The 16,062-nt window shown below is 33.4% G+C and overlaps 3 protein-coding genes across 4 annotated transcripts; 2 read left to right on the top strand and 1 right to left on the bottom strand.

Moving 5' to 3' along the window:
• Positions 1–1,467: 1,467 nt before the first annotated feature.
• LOC113516177 (SET domain-containing protein SmydA-8-like) lies at positions 1,468–8,640 on the top strand. Its single transcript, XM_052899108.1, has 7 exons — positions 1,468–1,597; positions 3,253–3,452; positions 3,912–4,135; positions 4,978–5,262; positions 6,477–6,720; positions 7,018–7,248; positions 7,861–8,640. Exons 1-7 carry the CDS (start codon positions 1,554–1,556, stop codon positions 8,172–8,174), a joined length of 1,542 nt encoding a protein of 513 aa, XP_052755068.1. The 5' UTR covers positions 1,468–1,553; the 3' UTR covers positions 8,175–8,640.
• Positions 8,641–9,434: 794 nt separating this feature from the next.
• LOC113516274 (erlin-2-like) lies at positions 9,435–12,689 on the top strand. Of its 2 annotated transcripts, none has more exons than XM_031908733.2 (7): positions 9,435–9,658; positions 9,716–9,848; positions 9,958–10,038; positions 10,122–10,230; positions 10,419–10,570; positions 11,217–11,369; positions 11,730–12,689. In XM_031908733.2, exons 2-7 carry the CDS (start codon positions 9,741–9,743, stop codon positions 12,090–12,092), a joined length of 966 nt encoding a protein of 321 aa, XP_031764593.1. In that variant the 5' UTR covers positions 9,435–9,658; positions 9,716–9,740; the 3' UTR covers positions 12,093–12,689. The 2 variants fall into 2 exon arrangements, with proteins under 2 accessions (XP_031764593.1, XP_026756469.1); XM_026900668.3 differs by having other exon boundaries at positions 9,436–9,658; positions 9,734–9,848.
• Positions 12,690–14,349: 1,660 nt separating this feature from the next.
• LOC113516275 (elongation factor 1-beta') lies at positions 14,350–15,883 on the bottom strand. The gene is made up of 3 exons (XM_026900669.3): positions 15,724–15,883; positions 15,201–15,444; positions 14,350–14,740 (listed from the first exon to the last, which is right to left on the bottom strand). Exons 1-3 carry the CDS (start codon positions 15,801–15,803, stop codon positions 14,396–14,398), a joined length of 669 nt encoding a protein of 222 aa, XP_026756470.1. The 5' UTR covers positions 15,804–15,883; the 3' UTR covers positions 14,350–14,395.
• Positions 15,884–16,062: the final 179 nt, after the last annotated feature.

Raw genomic sequence — 16,062 nt, 5'->3', positions numbered from 1 at the left:
TATAGTAAAATTAATCATACATAAAATTCTTCATTATGAACGCTCCTATTTATATATATTTTACTAGTCTTAAGAGTACCTTTTGAACTGAGGTATTGAAATGTATATAGTATTAATAAATGCAATAATTATTTCTAATATGTTTTCCTTTTATTCTTACTAATCTAAAATTTAATTTTGTGTTTTCGAGTTAGAGCCATTAATGGCTTATTGGCGCGTTTCCGAACGAATGCGTTGCATACATACATGGTCGAACAAAATTTGTATAAAAACAAGCGTTTGATATAAATTCCGTGCGCATACTTTTTTAATGGATAATAATGAAATGGTAGCCTCGCCAGCGCTAATGGTATACGCTGGCAGGCGACCAGTGAGTGACCATAGGTGAGAAGGAAAAGGCAGGTCAGTTAGCCCATCGTAATGAATGGAATTCAGAATGATGGTTTCCAGGGGGGACCACGTGAAGATCGACCTGGCAGGGTATATTGCTAAAAACGGGACTGATAGTCCACATTACTAACAATCCTTTCCCCCCTACGTGCGCGTACTTTCAACTGCATACTGAGGAATGAGTGCAATGCGCTTGTAGCTAATTACGTTGCGTGAAATACATGTAAAGCTAAGACTGGATTATCAGTCTCATACAAATCTGACTCGTAATGTCCTTTGCCAACGTTATAAAACGCGATGCTGATTCACGCTAGATGCAAAACGTACAAAATATAATTTTAAAGTACATAGTTACAGCTCATGGGACATGGGTTATAATTATATACAAAAGTTACATATGAAATATTGATCAGATTCTAGTAAATAACGACATTATTATGATTTTACCAGAGGGAGACTACAAAAGTCGATTGCTTGGGTACCTCTGTCCCATTCGTATTTCAACCGTGAAGCAGTTGTGTTTGCATGGCTGTGTTTCGGTTTGAAGGGTGAGATATAGCGTGAATTTACTGGGTACAGAGGAATAACACCTGAGTCCTTAGGAATGGCAACGCATGGGGGGTATCATGGGCGAAACATTATACTCTGTTATGTCCATGGTACTGCTCATGTCTATAGGCGACGGTTACCACTTTCGATTAGGTGGGCCGTCAGCTTGTTTGCCATTCTAAGTAGTATAAAAAAAAAGATTTACGATCTGACAATCGATAAATATTTAAAAAAATATTACAATTTTAAAGAATTTTTATATCAGAATATCACACTGCTATTATAATTAAAAATTTAATAGATTGAGGATCATTGGCATGTATTGTTTCTGTTTACCCCGCGAGATAGGCTTGAGATGTGTATTATACAGGCACTTTTTGTAAATGCAAATTTATATTATTCGGGTCATGCATACATTATACTTAATGTGTCATATACCTACTTGACGTGCTTCACCTAGTGAAATGTCTATAAATAAATCACAGTAAGCGTAGGTACTACTATAAATAACAACACACTCGAGTCCCGCACGTGTGTTCATAGGCGAGATTGTTGTCTTCTAGTTGCTTCTCGTACATTTAAATTATAAATCCTTTGAAAGTAATATCTACAAGATGAGTGCACGATATGAAGTACGGAGATCGGATAAACTTGGAAGGTTTGTTTCCATTTGTGTAGAAAATTTCATATAAGATTTACACTTTTTATATTATTATTACAGTACAATACTAGTATTTTTTTATTTATAAAAATTTAACTAAATTAAATATCATAGAGTGACATGGATAATAAACAGAGCTGGGCAAAAGATTTGGCTTTAATTAAAATAAAATTAAAAAAACTATCTCGTGTGTTTTTAAAATATTTTTAAGTAAAGTTTATTTGAAATATAAAATACAAAATATAGTTACGTATTTGATAACGTAAATAGAATCGGTAAAAGAAATATTACCTTTCATGAATATGATATTTGGGTTACGAAATGCTAATGAGTGCTGTTTTCTACATAACGCCCCTATAAATAAGATCTCTAAATGAAGGCTAAATATATTTATATCAAAATGCATTCTGAAGCCAAAATATTTAAAATACTAACTAGAATAATACCTCGGCGTCAGGTATTTGAAATACGAACTTCCTACCAATTGCATTTTTAGGAAGTAATTGATATTTCAATTACTTCCTAAATATGTATTTGTATTTACGCATTTTAATTACAAGTAATTCAAATAGTGCTCAGCTCTAATTATAAATATGTAATTGCCTTCCTTCAAGAAATAGTAATTTATTCTTTCAAATTTAGAGGTATTTTTATTGAATAATTGTGAGTAATCATACTTGAGGGGATTTACGACAATTGGAATTATTAAATACAATAACTTAATAAAAAATATTTTATCGGATATTGTAATTTCATAGAAGCTGATTTGATGCAAAGCGACATTCGCTGCTTATAAATATAAACAATAAAGACTTCGTAGACGTACTATCATAGCATCCTTTATGCCTTAGGTGTATATTTCTTGACTGTGATTACGCATGATATATTGCCTTTTTTAGAGAAACGCAATGTAATGCAACTGCTTCATTGCAAATAAATAAATAGATACTTAGTACTACTTTATACTAAGAACCATAACTATTTTATTCTGTTTCTTTTTGTTCCTTTTTAATTTCATTTTATAAGTATATGGACCTTTTTGAGTTATTTAAATAACTAAATTGTAAAAGAGCCGGACCGCAAATAGCAATAAACATGTATTAATTTAATTACTCACTCACCGGTTACCACGAAACAGGCCTGTGAGTCTAGTGTAGTAATCACTGATAATTAAATTGTGAACCTGCATTTTTGTTTGATCAAGTTATATATGATACAGGTATAGTTTTATAGTATTATAAGACACTGGTATAATTATTATACCTAGACTAATCACGCATAAGGGACTAGACTGAGTGGCATTTCTTAGAGATACTAATATTATTTATATAAAAATTTTAATTGATAGTTCTAAGTAAAATTTATATATCCATAAAATTTTGTTTGTATTAATTATTAAAGATATATAATAATTTTGCTGTAAATCTGAAATTTTAGAAACTGCGAATGGTGTTTCTATATCCATCCCAACACCTGTGTATTCTGTGTAGATAGTTTAAATTAATGATCCCACAGAAAAAGATAAATAATAAAGATATACTAATTAGGTGTTTCCAAATATACCTATTTAAATTAAACAATTTCCATCTAAAGATTTCGGGCTCGAAAGAAACCCGAGTATTTTCCTAACAGCTCTCGATTTTCCATTGTAGATACCTTATAGCCGCTAAAGATTTAAAAGCGGGCGAGAAAATCTTATCGGACGAGCCGTTCGTCCTCGGTCCTAACAGCGACACGTCGCTTGTTTGCCACAACTGCTACTTGCCGCTGATAAGCAAGTTCATTGTATGCAAGAACTGTGCCGTGGCGCCACTATGCCCCGGAGACGGATGCCCCCAGCCACTCGCTTACAGTTAGTATACTACACTGTATACTGTAGATTTAGGTATGAAAAAACACTATATTTAATTACCTGTCTATTTATTCTTCATGCCATATTTTTTATACTTTAGATATATTTTTTTTAATACATGATTAATGGAATGGTAGCCCCGCCTGCGCTAACGGTTTACGCTGGCGGGGCACCAGTGAAGGACGATAGGTAAATAATGAAAAAAGATCGAGCAAATTGGATGCCAACACATAACAAATGCCTCTGAATTCCCCATTGGCGTTTATGATCGTGAACATATCAACATTCTACGTATTATATCACTTGTTTTTTATTTAATTGCCAGTTCCGCGCGATTGCTATTCTTTGTTGAATAAAGAAAACATGAATAATGGCCTGAGTTGGATTAGTAAATGATAGCTTTTACAAAATTCACAATACTCGTAAGTAAATAATATAAGACGCTTGCTTCTTTTTTAGACTGGCATACTAATACAGAATGTGAGTTCTTTAGAACACTGAAGCTCACCAAGGGCCTAAATCCAATGATTATGGTTCAGAATGTTGGATCATTATTAATCTTTCGCGCAATGTTAAAGAAGAAAACAGATCCACAAGCTTGGGAAGAGTTTATGGAACTAGAAACGCATATGGAGAAGAGAAAGAATACTAGCATCTGGCAATACTATCAAAATACTGTACAGGTAAATTTATTAGGATAATTTTGTTTTACATCGTATACTATATCATATCAGCCATTACCATTTAACAGTTGTTTTACATAGGCCTCCATCTATTGAGAGATTTTGCCAGTAGTTGCCACGCTTGGCAGGCAGGTTGGCAACCGCAATGAGGCTTTGGTGATGTTTTAAGATGGACGCTGCTGCCTATTCCTCAACCATTAAGTACCTTAGTTGCCTTTTACAACACCTATGGGAAAGCAAGGGATGATCCATTCTATGTCAGGACCACACGGCCAAATTTTGTTTTATATCGTCTTCAAAATGAGATGGTTCTTAATCCTAATAAATTGTGTGTATGATTTTGATATTTTTAGATAAAAGTATTTATTTATGATTTAAAAATAATATATTATAAATAAAATATAAAAGTATTTATTTGTGATGTGTAAGTTTCATATTATTTTGCAATGATATTGTTGATTAAATAATTATGTTAATACATATGAATAGAAGGAGATACAACTCACTACTTAATAAATAATATTTTTATGGGTTTAAAATTTAAAGGTTCCCCTGCCTACTCTATTATTATATGTTGCTCATCAGATCAGTTAGTCCATTGACCACAAAGTCTTCATCAATTAATCGCGATGCTTTCAAAGGGGACTGCGTGGAGGTCGGCCTGACCTTATTACCACCTCCAATAAGACTAGATATACTTATTATATTATATGAATGGTACCATGAGTATATTTATTAGTATCCATGGTGCAATTCATGTCTAAACACGACCACTTTCTATCAGGTGAATCGTCAGCTTGTTTGACATTCTAAGAAAATTAAAAAAAAATATATTGTTACAGTTTATTGAATCATTGGATTTTTTCGAGGGCGTCGATGTAAATTTAGTACAGAAAGTGTGTGCAGCGGTCGACGTGAATAGCTTTGACGTACGGGGACCTCAGATACCCGCCATCGGCTGCTCAGAGATACTGCGCGGAGTTTATCTCAAAGCATCACTACTTGCACACGACTGTATCGGGAATACGCATATGGCTATAAACGACAATAATTTGCTTGTGTGCCATGCGAGCATAAATATCAAGAAAGGGGACGTGATTTATTTTAATTACTCGGACCCCTTAAAGGTATGGTTTAAGCACAGGAAATTGAATGGAATTTCAATGGAACGCTAAGGCTGTGAAATGAGGTCTAGGTTTTTCCTAGAAACTACAGTATTTTTCATGTAAATGTACAGATTCTTCAAAATGGGTATATTAAGATTTCTTCAGGGTCGGCAACGTGCACGTGACACCCCTAGTGTTGCAGGAGTCCATAGGCTACAGTAACTGTTTACCATCAGCCAAGTTGTATGATTGTTTATCGCCTTCGTGGTATAAAAAAATATAATAATTATTTTAAAAAATGTAACATTAGATATTTATTTTAGTTATTTAATAATTATATACAGTATTTTACTTAATGTAAACAATTGAATTTTTTTGATTGAAATTTGATTGAATTTACCCGATCAGATTTTTTTAATGCAATTTAGAATGGCAAACAAGCTGACGGTCCACCTGATGGAAAGTTTTTTTTTTTTTTTATAAAACTTAGAATGGCAAACAAGCTGACGGCCCACCTGATGGAAAGTGGTAACCGTCGCCTATAGACATGAGCAGTACCATGGACATAACAGAGTATACTGTTTTGCCCATGATATCCCCCATGCGTTGCCATTTCTGAGGACTCAGGTGTTATTCCTCTGTACCCAGTAAATTCACGCCATATCCCACCCTTCAAACCGAAACACAACCATGCTAACACAACTGCTTCACGGTTGTAACACGAATGGGACAGAGGTACCCAAGCAATCGACTTTTGTACAAAGTCTCCCTCTGGTAAAAGTGGTAACCGTCGCCTATAGAAATGAGCATAATAGAGTATACTGTTTCGCCCATGATACCTCCTATGCGTTACCATTCCTGAGTATTCAGGTGTTATTCCTCTGTACCCTGTAAATTCATTGCTATATTCCACCATTCAAACGGAAACACAGCCATGCAAACAAAACTGCTTCACGGTAGAAACATGAATGGGACAGACGTGCCCAAGCAAACGATTTTTATATAAAGTCTCTCTCTGGCAATTAGTCAATTGAATGATTGAAGTAGATAGTCTATTGATGTCTAATAGTAATAGTACAAAAGGCCATTGATTGATTGAAGTTTCAATTTGTTTATAAATTCATTAGAGACCGTTTCGGTGATAATTTCAACAGAACTTGATTATTATTTCATTATGTTTTATTTTAACAAACAATACCAATTAGATTGTAGATTCGCTAAATTTGCTTCTTCAGGGCACAACGTTACGACAACAACATTTACTGGTAGGCAAATACTTCAAATGCACCTGTCTTCGGTGTACGGACTCCACAGAGCTGGGTACCTATATCAGTTCTATTATATGTCCAGAATGCAAGATCGGCCTCGTATCCATGGGTGAAAACGGTGATTGGAAATGCAATAATTGCAAAAAAGATTATGCACAGTCATATATTGGCAAGAAGATTCAAAGTTGTTCTGATAAATTTGATGTAATTAGTAAGTGATTCACTTAAATATATACATTCTCATTCCAGATCTCTTTAGGATAGGCTAAAAAACCTTGTTTAGATATCTTTTGAAATAATATTTAAATTATCCAGCTTTTTTAAAAACTATTAATCAGGGTTGTTTATGCCCCAACACCGTGTAATTATGTTGAGCAAATTTTATAAAATATATAAATTAGTCCTTGAGTGTGTGAGATTGAATAACTAAGAGTTCATAAGCATCTGACCTAAAGTTGTCTAAATTATGTTTAATTTAAACTTTATTTATATTTTCGTTTACATTTAGACAAGAAAGATGAAAAAGAGCTGGAAGAGTACATTCGAAATGTGTCGTTACTGTTGGCTCCCAACCACTACCTGTTGTTGGAAGCTAAGCAACGTCTAGCTGGCGTGTTAAGGGATCTTATCAATAGGGAACCACACCCGACCAAGAAGGTGATGCGCCGTAAAATACAATTGTGTAACGAACTATTGCCTATCATTGAGAAACTTGTCCCAGGCATATCTAGGACTAAAGGTCGGTACTAACTTGGAATCGATTTAAAATAGATACTTTGATAACTTGTAATGTCCTAGTTTTTTATATATGCAATTTCTCTAATTTAATAATTTACGACCTAATATGGAACTAGAACCTGTGCTCCCGGCAAAGAATGGGCCACCCCTTATATACACTGTCAGGTTGACTTCCACATGGTCCTCCCTGAAAATTTTCGTGCTGATTTTCTGGTGTATTCATCACCATAGGTTAACTGCCTTGTCTTTTCATCTCACCTATCATCTTTCACTGATGCCCCACTAGTCTATATCGTTAGCGCAGGCAGAATTATTTTTCCATTTGTTTCTATTGTCATCTTGTATAAAAAAGCTTGTCGATTGAAAAAAGAATAATCGAAATCGGTGCTTCATTAGCGAAGATACGATGTAATATATACTCTTAAATGTACTGTAGAAATATGAAGTCAATTTTTTTTAATCAATTCAGTTAATTTATAACAATCAATTTAAGATCTGTAGTTTGATATATCAACGCAATTGGTTCCTGACCTGTGCTCCATGTTTTCTTAGTCTATCTCTACCAGATTCTATGAATATTATTTTATTTTAAATATATTTTTCGTATTTTCAGCTATTACTATGTATGAATTACACGCAACTATGGTGCAATTGGCCAAAAAAAAGTTTGACGGACGTGAAATAACGGGTTCCGGATACATGGATGAATTACTAAATGCAGAGGTATTCCTAAAACGGGCCCTGGAAATGTTGTTTATTGAACCTGGTAATTCTCCTGAAGGAGAATTATGTGCTAAGGCACTAGAAGAGTACCGAGCTTTGAAAGCAACAATAAATAGCGTTTTAGATGGTATACATGCAGAAGGTAAAACATACGTGAATGCTGCTGATAGAGAAGAACATTCACAAGCTCAGGCGGTGGCGTAGTTGCGAATTGAGGACATCCCGCGCAAAAATGTCAGTATGTCCCACCTCCCGGTCCCGAAGATCACTTTAATATTTTTAATGCAATATCCTAAACGTTTATTGGATTTAATGTTCTAGGGTGTTTAATTTGACACCATGGAATGTTAATCTAGTCAGAAATAATAGCAGCGGCCTGGGCGCCTTTAAGCAAAAAATTGGCGTATTTAAGTTTGTTTTTCAGGTGCGGGTCTTGGCCCCTAAAAAAGCACCACTTTTAGAATTTTAAACATGTTTGTGTTCATAGTTAAAAGCTCTGATGCCGTTCCTGGGTTAGGCACTAGACAATTCTGGGATGAGTACACCTCTCCTCCTTTAAATACGTCTAAACCGATAACAGTAGTGAGGCTTCATAGCAGAAACATCGGAACGTCCACTGCTTCTGCAGCTAGATAAATAAAATATCCAATACACAAGTTAGTATGTATAATAAAAGTTTAAAATATCAAACTGCTGTTTTTAATTTTTCAAACAATTATTATAAGTACCTAGTGATTTAATCCTTACTTAGAGTTAGACTTAAAAATATAAGTTATACTTAGACTTAAAAAAAAAGATACCTATCTAGTTATTTTTAATAGCTGATAATGAAATGGTAATCTTCTTATGCTATCGATATATGTTAGCGGGGTACCAGTAAGAAATAAATGAGAATAAATGCAGTTCATTGTGCTTATTATGATGAATTCCATAAGAATTAATCATGATAGTTTTTAAGGGGAACCGCATGGAGGTTGAGCCGGTAGAGTATATTGATAGCAATGGAGCTGTTAGACTAGCAGTTCCTTTCCCCCAAAAGATACCCATCAGTTAGACTGTATAGATATATAAAATGTATATTATTACATGATCAACGTTTTAGTTTGCTAGAAAAACACTTTTTAAATAATGAATCAATCGGAAACATCGAATAACGTTCAATTACTTTTGAAAACTGACTCATATTTGTGAATCGCTCCACAGAGGCAACGTAAACTTTTATTACTCTTACCCTAACTTACTCTAACCCCTTTCCCATTTCTATTCACCCCAACCAAATATACAAAGTGAACACATTTTGAAGGATTTTGAAAGATTGGAAGAGAAGCCAAATGTTAAAGATTATGATCTCGAATTGTATGTTGAATCATCAAATCTTACTACATAAATAGATTAATTAAAAAAAATAAAGCGATGTTTTTTTTCCTATTCACCCCGTTCTACGGTTCCTAAATGTTAAGAAATGTGAAATTTGTACGAAACCGAACTGTTTAAATTTGATTAGGTGTCTGTATAAGAATTAAAGAAATATTAAATTTATAATTGATAACTAAAACCATTAGCACAGTATTGTATATGTTGATTGCTTTAGATTCTTTTGAGTATCACTTGCATTTTAATATTAAATAAGCATTACGTTTTTCTTTCATCATACCGCTAATAGTGAGTGTACATTTGGATTTGTGGAGGTAAATTTGCCGTATTATTTAGCACGTTTTATTTATTAATTTTCGTGTAATAAGTAGGCATCTTTATTTTTGCAGTCCAGCTATGGCGGATCAGTCGTCAGTATTAGCTTTAGTGATATTAGCGGTCGGAGTTACTGTGCATTTTTCTCTGCACAAAGTAGAGGAGGGCCATGTAGGAGTTTATTACCGGGTATAGTATCTATTTTGCATCACTACTATAATAGATGAGATGGTGTATTTTGTAAATGCAAAATTCTTACTGAAGATTACTAATATCTCTTAATTGTATTATTCCTTAGGGTGGTGCCCTTCTCCCAGTAACTAGCCAACCTGGATTCCACATGATGATACCTTTATTGACCTCTTATAAAGCTATTCAGGTACAAACTTAAACTTTATTATACTTTAAATTTCAAATTTATTATAGATAATAATTTACAAATACATTCTATTACATTTTTAGACAACACTACAGACTGATGAAGTTAAAAATGTGCCATGTGGTACTAGTGGTGGTGTGATGATATACTTTGAAAGGATTGAAGTTGTCAATAAGTTGGAACCAGGCAGCGGTAAGTAATCTAATCAAATTATCAGTAATTGTGATTATTACTTTAGCTGATAGCAATGTATATTCTTCTCTGCCAAATATCAAGTTTCCATATGATTATTTGAGCTGTTAAGGGTCCAAGAGGTGATAAATAATCACACTTTTATATCAATAATGGTTAAAATAACATTTTTTAAAACTTTATTTCAGTTTTGGATATGGTACGCAATTTTACTGCAGAGTATGACAAAACATTAATATTCAATAAAGTGCACCATGAACTGAATCAATTCTGCAGTGCCCATTCCCTACACGAAGTGTACATTGACTTATTTGACCAAATAGATGAGAACTTAAGAACGGTAAGTATTAAAATAATATATTAAATTATTTGTTTTGAGCATTTGTTTTTTGTTATAAAGCCATTATTTGGGGGAGCTATATTTACTACTTAAATAAAAGTTATGAAAAGGCCACAAATTTATAAATAAAATCTATTACCTCTTTCAAGAAGAGGTTGAAATCACATTTTCTTTCCCTTGAGTAATATTTTTTTTTTGTATTTTTCTAATTGAACTCTCAAATCTTAAAATCATTAAACGAAATTTCTAATGTAAGTAGTATATTAATTTATTTTAACATATACTATATAAGTAGGTAGGTATTGTATATATTTATAGTGTATGTATTTATGTAATATTTTATTATATATTTTAATATTTTATTTAACTGCATATTTGTTTATGTATTAATAGTTGTAGCACTTCAGCTGTCTGCTAACGAAATGCTTTCTTACTGTACTGGGTTGACTGGAAGAGATCTCTGTCAAAGATAAGTCCACCCTTGCTCACAACATTTATAAATAGATTATTTTATATGTAACTTACAAGTGCAATAAAGAATATATATATAAAATTTGTCAGTAAGTGTAAAAAATAACTAAAATTGTAATGAGTGTTGATTTTGTGATTGTTCAATATATTATTTATTGTTACATATTTATTCAAGGCTTTACAAAGGGACTTGGATGAAATGGCACCAGGATTGAGAGTACAGGCAGTTCGAGTAACCAAACCAAAGATTCCAGAAGCTATCCGAAAGAATTATGAACTTATGGAGGCTGAGAAGTCTAAACTTCTTATTGCAGCACAACATCAAAAAGTAAGGTTACTTAGTATTCATATACATTCAAATAAGAGTCCACAAAATAATATTAAGATTACTGTGCATGTAATCTTTCTTCTGTTTATTAGAAAGGATAAGTAGATCTTTATAGAATCAACCAACTCTTTCCTGTATGTGTTGTAAGAGGTGACTAAATGAATATAATGGTAGAAGAAGGAGCAACAGCATCCCATTTAAAACATCTCTAAATGTCTGACTGTGATTGCCTAATCGTCTGCCAAGTGTGGCAACTACTGGAAAAATTCCTCTTATGAGCAAGGCTCATGTTCAGCAGTTAAAGACTGAAATGATGAAAAAAATTTGGATTATCAATTATTCATGTCTCCTTTTTTACAGGTTGTAGAAAAAGAAGCTGAGACTGCTCGTCGTAAGGCTGTCATAGAAGCGGAGAAAGAAGCTCAAGTTGCTAAAATCCAATATGAACAAAAAATTATGGAGAAAGAATCTTTGCAAAAGATTGAATTGATTGAGGATAGTATTCATAAGGCTAAGCAACAAACTAAAGCTGAAGCAGACTACTATCACTTGAAGAAGCAGGCTGAAGCCAACAAACTACTTTTGACTAAAGAATATTTAGAATTAAAAAAATATGAGGCACTCAGTTTGAACAATAAGGTCTATTTTGGAAGTGACATACCAAATATGTTTCTGCAAGCCAATGTCGGAGATAGTACACAAAAGAATGTACTTGTTGAATGAGTTGTTCTGTCAAAGCTCAGCTAGTCATTTAATGATATAAGTCATTGAGAATGAATTTAATGTGTTCTGAATTTAAGACATGCATTTTGTTTGTAAATAATTGTTTTGTTAATAGAATTATGATTGTGATATATTTTTAAGAAAATTAATTTATAATAACAATGTTACATTACTGTAAATTTCTATGTAAATCATGTACATTTTGATTATTTTCATTATTATTTTTGATATTAAAAATATAATAATTTATAATATTAAAAATAATAATTAAAAAAACGAACGAAATTGATTAATAGGCATTATTTGTGGGATAAAAAAAATATTCATCATATCAGCTAATTGTCCACTGCTGAATATAATCGTCCCCTTGGGGAGAGAGGAGGAATATTACTTATGTAATAATTTAAATTTGACATATTTATGTTCTAGGTTTAACTAATTCTTTTTCATTAGAAGTACTGTCGCTCAAAAGTATTTGGCCACCTAGTAAATACATTTTGTAAGTCTTATTGAGAGAAACTACTTTATAATTATTTTAACATGTTTATTACCCATTTTTAGAAATAACAAGAATATAATTTATAAATTTTGGACGAATTTATGTTTTCACATTTATTTTTAATGACAGCCTCCACACTCCCTCTCACTAAGCTTCGGCTTCCTAGTTGCAAATTTTTGCAATGCAGTCTTGCTTGTCTTTTACAATTCTTGCAGTTTTTTTCTGGGAAGACTTGTCTTCCTGAGAAATAAAACAACGTTTTCGCACATGTTTATCCAGCTGATTCCACAATAGTTCTATGGGGTTTAAGTCAAGGGACTGTGGAGGCTATATCATAAGTTTCAACATCTGTTGTCATTCTTTTTCTTGTAAAAAGTCCTTGTATAGTCTTGAAATGTGTTTCGGGTCATTTATCCTGTTGAAATATAAATCTCGGACCAATTAAGTAGGTTCCATAAGGCACTGCACTATCCTCCAATATCTGCACAAGATCTCTAACGGCGGAGCCACCAAAACATCACCAAACCGTCACAGGCGGAGGGCCTGTGACGGTTTGGGGCTGTTTTGGTGTCGTTGTCGTGTTTAATTAAAGCCACAATATAAGCGTCATTCATTCTTTAGTTTGACTGCCGCCTTTTGAAATCGTTTGGTTCCATAAATTTCAAATTTTGATTTGTTTGTCCAGATGATCTTTTTCCAATCTGCTATTGCTCAATTCTATTCTTTTTGTTAATAGATTTAAGAAGTGGTTTTAATACCGCTATGCATCCCTCAACTCCTGCGTCACAGTCTTATTTTAATTGTGGATACACTGACTGGTTTATCACGATCCACATTAAACTGCTATTTCCGGTTCAGTTAATCGTCTATTTCGTTTGCTATTAATAACCATACTTAAATCTTCACTCCAAGTTGTAGTTGTCGGTCTACCTGAACGACGTTTGTTTGGAATTGTCCCTTTAGCCGCAAGCTTAACGATGTAGTGAAGTTTGTCTTGTTATCTTCTGTAGTCTTGAAAGATCACGATTACTTTTATCGGATTTACGAAGGCCGATTATTATACCTATGATCTCTTGGAAATATTCATTAGTTTTACCCATTTTCTTCAAAAAACTAACATCAGAAGTGAAAAATAAAAAAATATTGGTAGACTCTAAATACTGAGCTATGGAGAGCGTGTTTTCTGGTGGAATGACATTAGATAATTCACAAAAAAATTTTGTAGTAATTCTATATTTTACTTATTTCTCAACTAAATCAAAACAAAATTGCGATTTCAATATCACTATTATGATTTTATGACCAGCAATTGTCAAATAACAATAAGCTGTTTACAATTGTCCTAAAGATAGGTATTGTTTTTAATGGGTGTAAATGGTATGGTAAAGTGAGAGGTGATAGGTGAGGATGTAAAGGCAGGTCAGTTACCCTATCGTGATGAATTCAACGATAAATTAGTCACCATAATTTCTAGGGTAACCGCGTGGAAGTCGACCTGATATGGCATATTGATTACAATGGCGACTAACCCCCCGATTGCTAGCAATCCTTTCCTCCTAGATAAATATTTTGTGGTGTTACACAAACAATGAAACCTAATAAATGATCCCTTCAAAATGTTTGTAATTTAAACAAAATAGCTAAATTCTTTTGAAGAGTACTGTAACTAGTAAAAAATCTCACTAGATGTACGGACTGATTTGAAGGTCTCACAATTTAATGTGTAAAGATTTTTTTATGTGTAATAAAACAACAAAATATTAAAGCATGGTTTTATTGGAAAGATGTTAAATTATGGCTTCATTTAGATTTTATTGAAGGCAGCAATATCTACAGACTGTACAAAGTCTTCAAATTCTTGGATCTTTTCCGTTAGAAGGTCGACTGAGACTTTGTCATCTTCAATAACACACATAATTTGTAGTTTGTTGATACCATAACCAACAGGAACGAGTTTAGATGCACCCCATAAGAGACCATCCATTTCAATAGTACGAACATTCTTTTCCATTTCTTTCATATCTGTTTCATCATCCCAAGGTTTCACATCAAGGACTATGGATGATTTGGCAATGAGAGCAGGTTTCTTTGACTTTTTATCTGCATAAGCCTTAAGACGCTCTTCACGAATTTTGGCTGCCTCAGCATCCTGTGAATAATAAGAGATATCATAATTACTTTTATAATATAATTTTGTTCAACTTCGATGTAATGTTATCTTGAAAAATTACATCAAAATGGTAAAGGCCTGAGATGATGAGCAAGTGTTGTCATTAACTTATGCTAATGTATTACTATATTAGTGTATTTCTAGACTGAAAAGTATGCTTAGAGTGGTTCCTCATCTGTATAGGTCATCATAAATCAACACTGAAATATTTAAGAAATGATTATATCTTCATAGTTGTAGAATACTAACAGATCTATATATATAATATTTGTCAAATCCGTCAGTATTGTACGACTATGACGATATTTCTTTCTAAAATGCTGGTAACATATCTGGAATTTCTAAGATAATCAGTAATAACCATTAGGTGAGACACATGCTTGTTTCCCCCCTACATTGTAAAAAAGCCCTATTAAGATATGCTGCAAAATATACTAACTTCTTCCTCATCACCAGAACCAAACAAGTCAACGTCGTCATCGTCGTCGTCCTTAGCTGGGGCTACGGCTGTAGTAGGTTTACCTCCCGCTGTCAGAGGGCTCTCACCAGCGGGCCAAGCTTTACGCTCAGCAGGTGTGTACGAAGCAATTTGTCTATACCAGCGGAGGGCGTGTGGCAAGCTGGCGGCCGGTGCTTTGCCGACTTGTTCGAACGCTTGAACATCGGCTTGAGAGGGAGTGTATCTGAATTATCATTAATAAAAAAATTAATTCAATAAAAGGACCTGTGAATTTGAGAAATTTTAATAAGGTCGAAGATAGGACTAAATTTTATAATCTAAATATTATTAGGCAATCTCTCTTTTTTCATTTAAGAGTTTCCTCTTGTCGGTGCAACTAATTCATGCATTAAGTGTTCATTAGGCAATAAGTGTTCGAAAAGGTAGGTTATGAAAAGACTAACATCTGTACTCTGACGTGGTTATGATATTCCAACCTATATGATAACAAAACCATACGCACCCCGAGAGATAACTTCTCTCAACCAAATATTTGTTCAGATCATTGAGACCTTGAGCAGTTTTAACATCTCCAATTGCCATTATTCTGATAGAAAATAGATATAATGGTCCAAAAGACACACTAGCCGGCCGCAAGTGAAAGAAAAGAATAAAAAAAGAGATAGATGAATAGATGTAACGAATGAATGAATAGAAGGAATGACGGCATGAACGAAATGATTGATACAGGTTAGCATAGATGAAGAATAGTTCTATTTAGGGATAGCAATAACCTCTGTAGACGCATAACTTGTACCAAATTGTTACTTCATCAAACAGATAAATTGTACTATAAAATGGG

This window comes from Galleria mellonella, unplaced genomic scaffold, assembly GCF_026898425.1.
Source record: "Galleria mellonella isolate WM207_F2 unplaced genomic scaffold, CSIRO_AGI_GalMel_v1 utg56, whole genome shotgun sequence".
NCBI classification, from domain to species: Eukaryota; Metazoa; Arthropoda; class Insecta; order Lepidoptera; family Pyralidae; genus Galleria; species Galleria mellonella.
Note: the sequence above shows the minus strand (reverse complement) of the source record. Positions and strands in the feature narration are given on the sequence as shown.

Coding starts and splice junctions, on each gene's coding strand:
- LOC113516177 (XM_052899108.1), top strand. CDS start 1,554: ATGAGTGCACGATATGAAGTACGGAGATCGGATAAACTTGGAAG. Junction 3,453..3,911: donor CCCCCAGCCACTCGCTTACA/GTTAGTATACTA, acceptor CTTCTTTTTTAG/ACTGGCATACTAATACAGAA. Junction 5,263..6,476: donor ATTACTCGGACCCCTTAAAG/GTATGGTTTAAG, acceptor TTGCTTCTTCAG/GGCACAACGTTACGACAACA.
- LOC113516274 (XM_031908733.2), top strand. CDS start 9,741: ATGGCGGATCAGTCGTCAGTATTAGCTTTAGTGATATTAGCGGTCGGA. Junction 10,039..10,121: donor CCTCTTATAAAGCTATTCAG/GTACAAACTTAA, acceptor TTACATTTTTAG/ACAACACTACAGACTGATGA. Junction 11,370..11,729: donor TTGCAGCACAACATCAAAAA/GTAAGGTTACTT, acceptor CCTTTTTTACAG/GTTGTAGAAAAAGAAGCTGA.
- LOC113516275 (XM_026900669.3), bottom strand. CDS start 15,803: ATGGCAATTGGAGATGTTAAAACTGCTCAAGGTCTCAATGATCTGAAC. Junction 15,445..15,723: donor GAGAGAAGTTATCTCTCGGG/GTGCGTATGGTT, acceptor ATGATAATTCAG/ATACACTCCCTCTCAAGCCG. Junction 14,741..15,200: donor GTTCTGGTGATGAGGAAGAA/GTTAGTATATTT, acceptor TATTATTCACAG/GATGCTGAGGCAGCCAAAAT.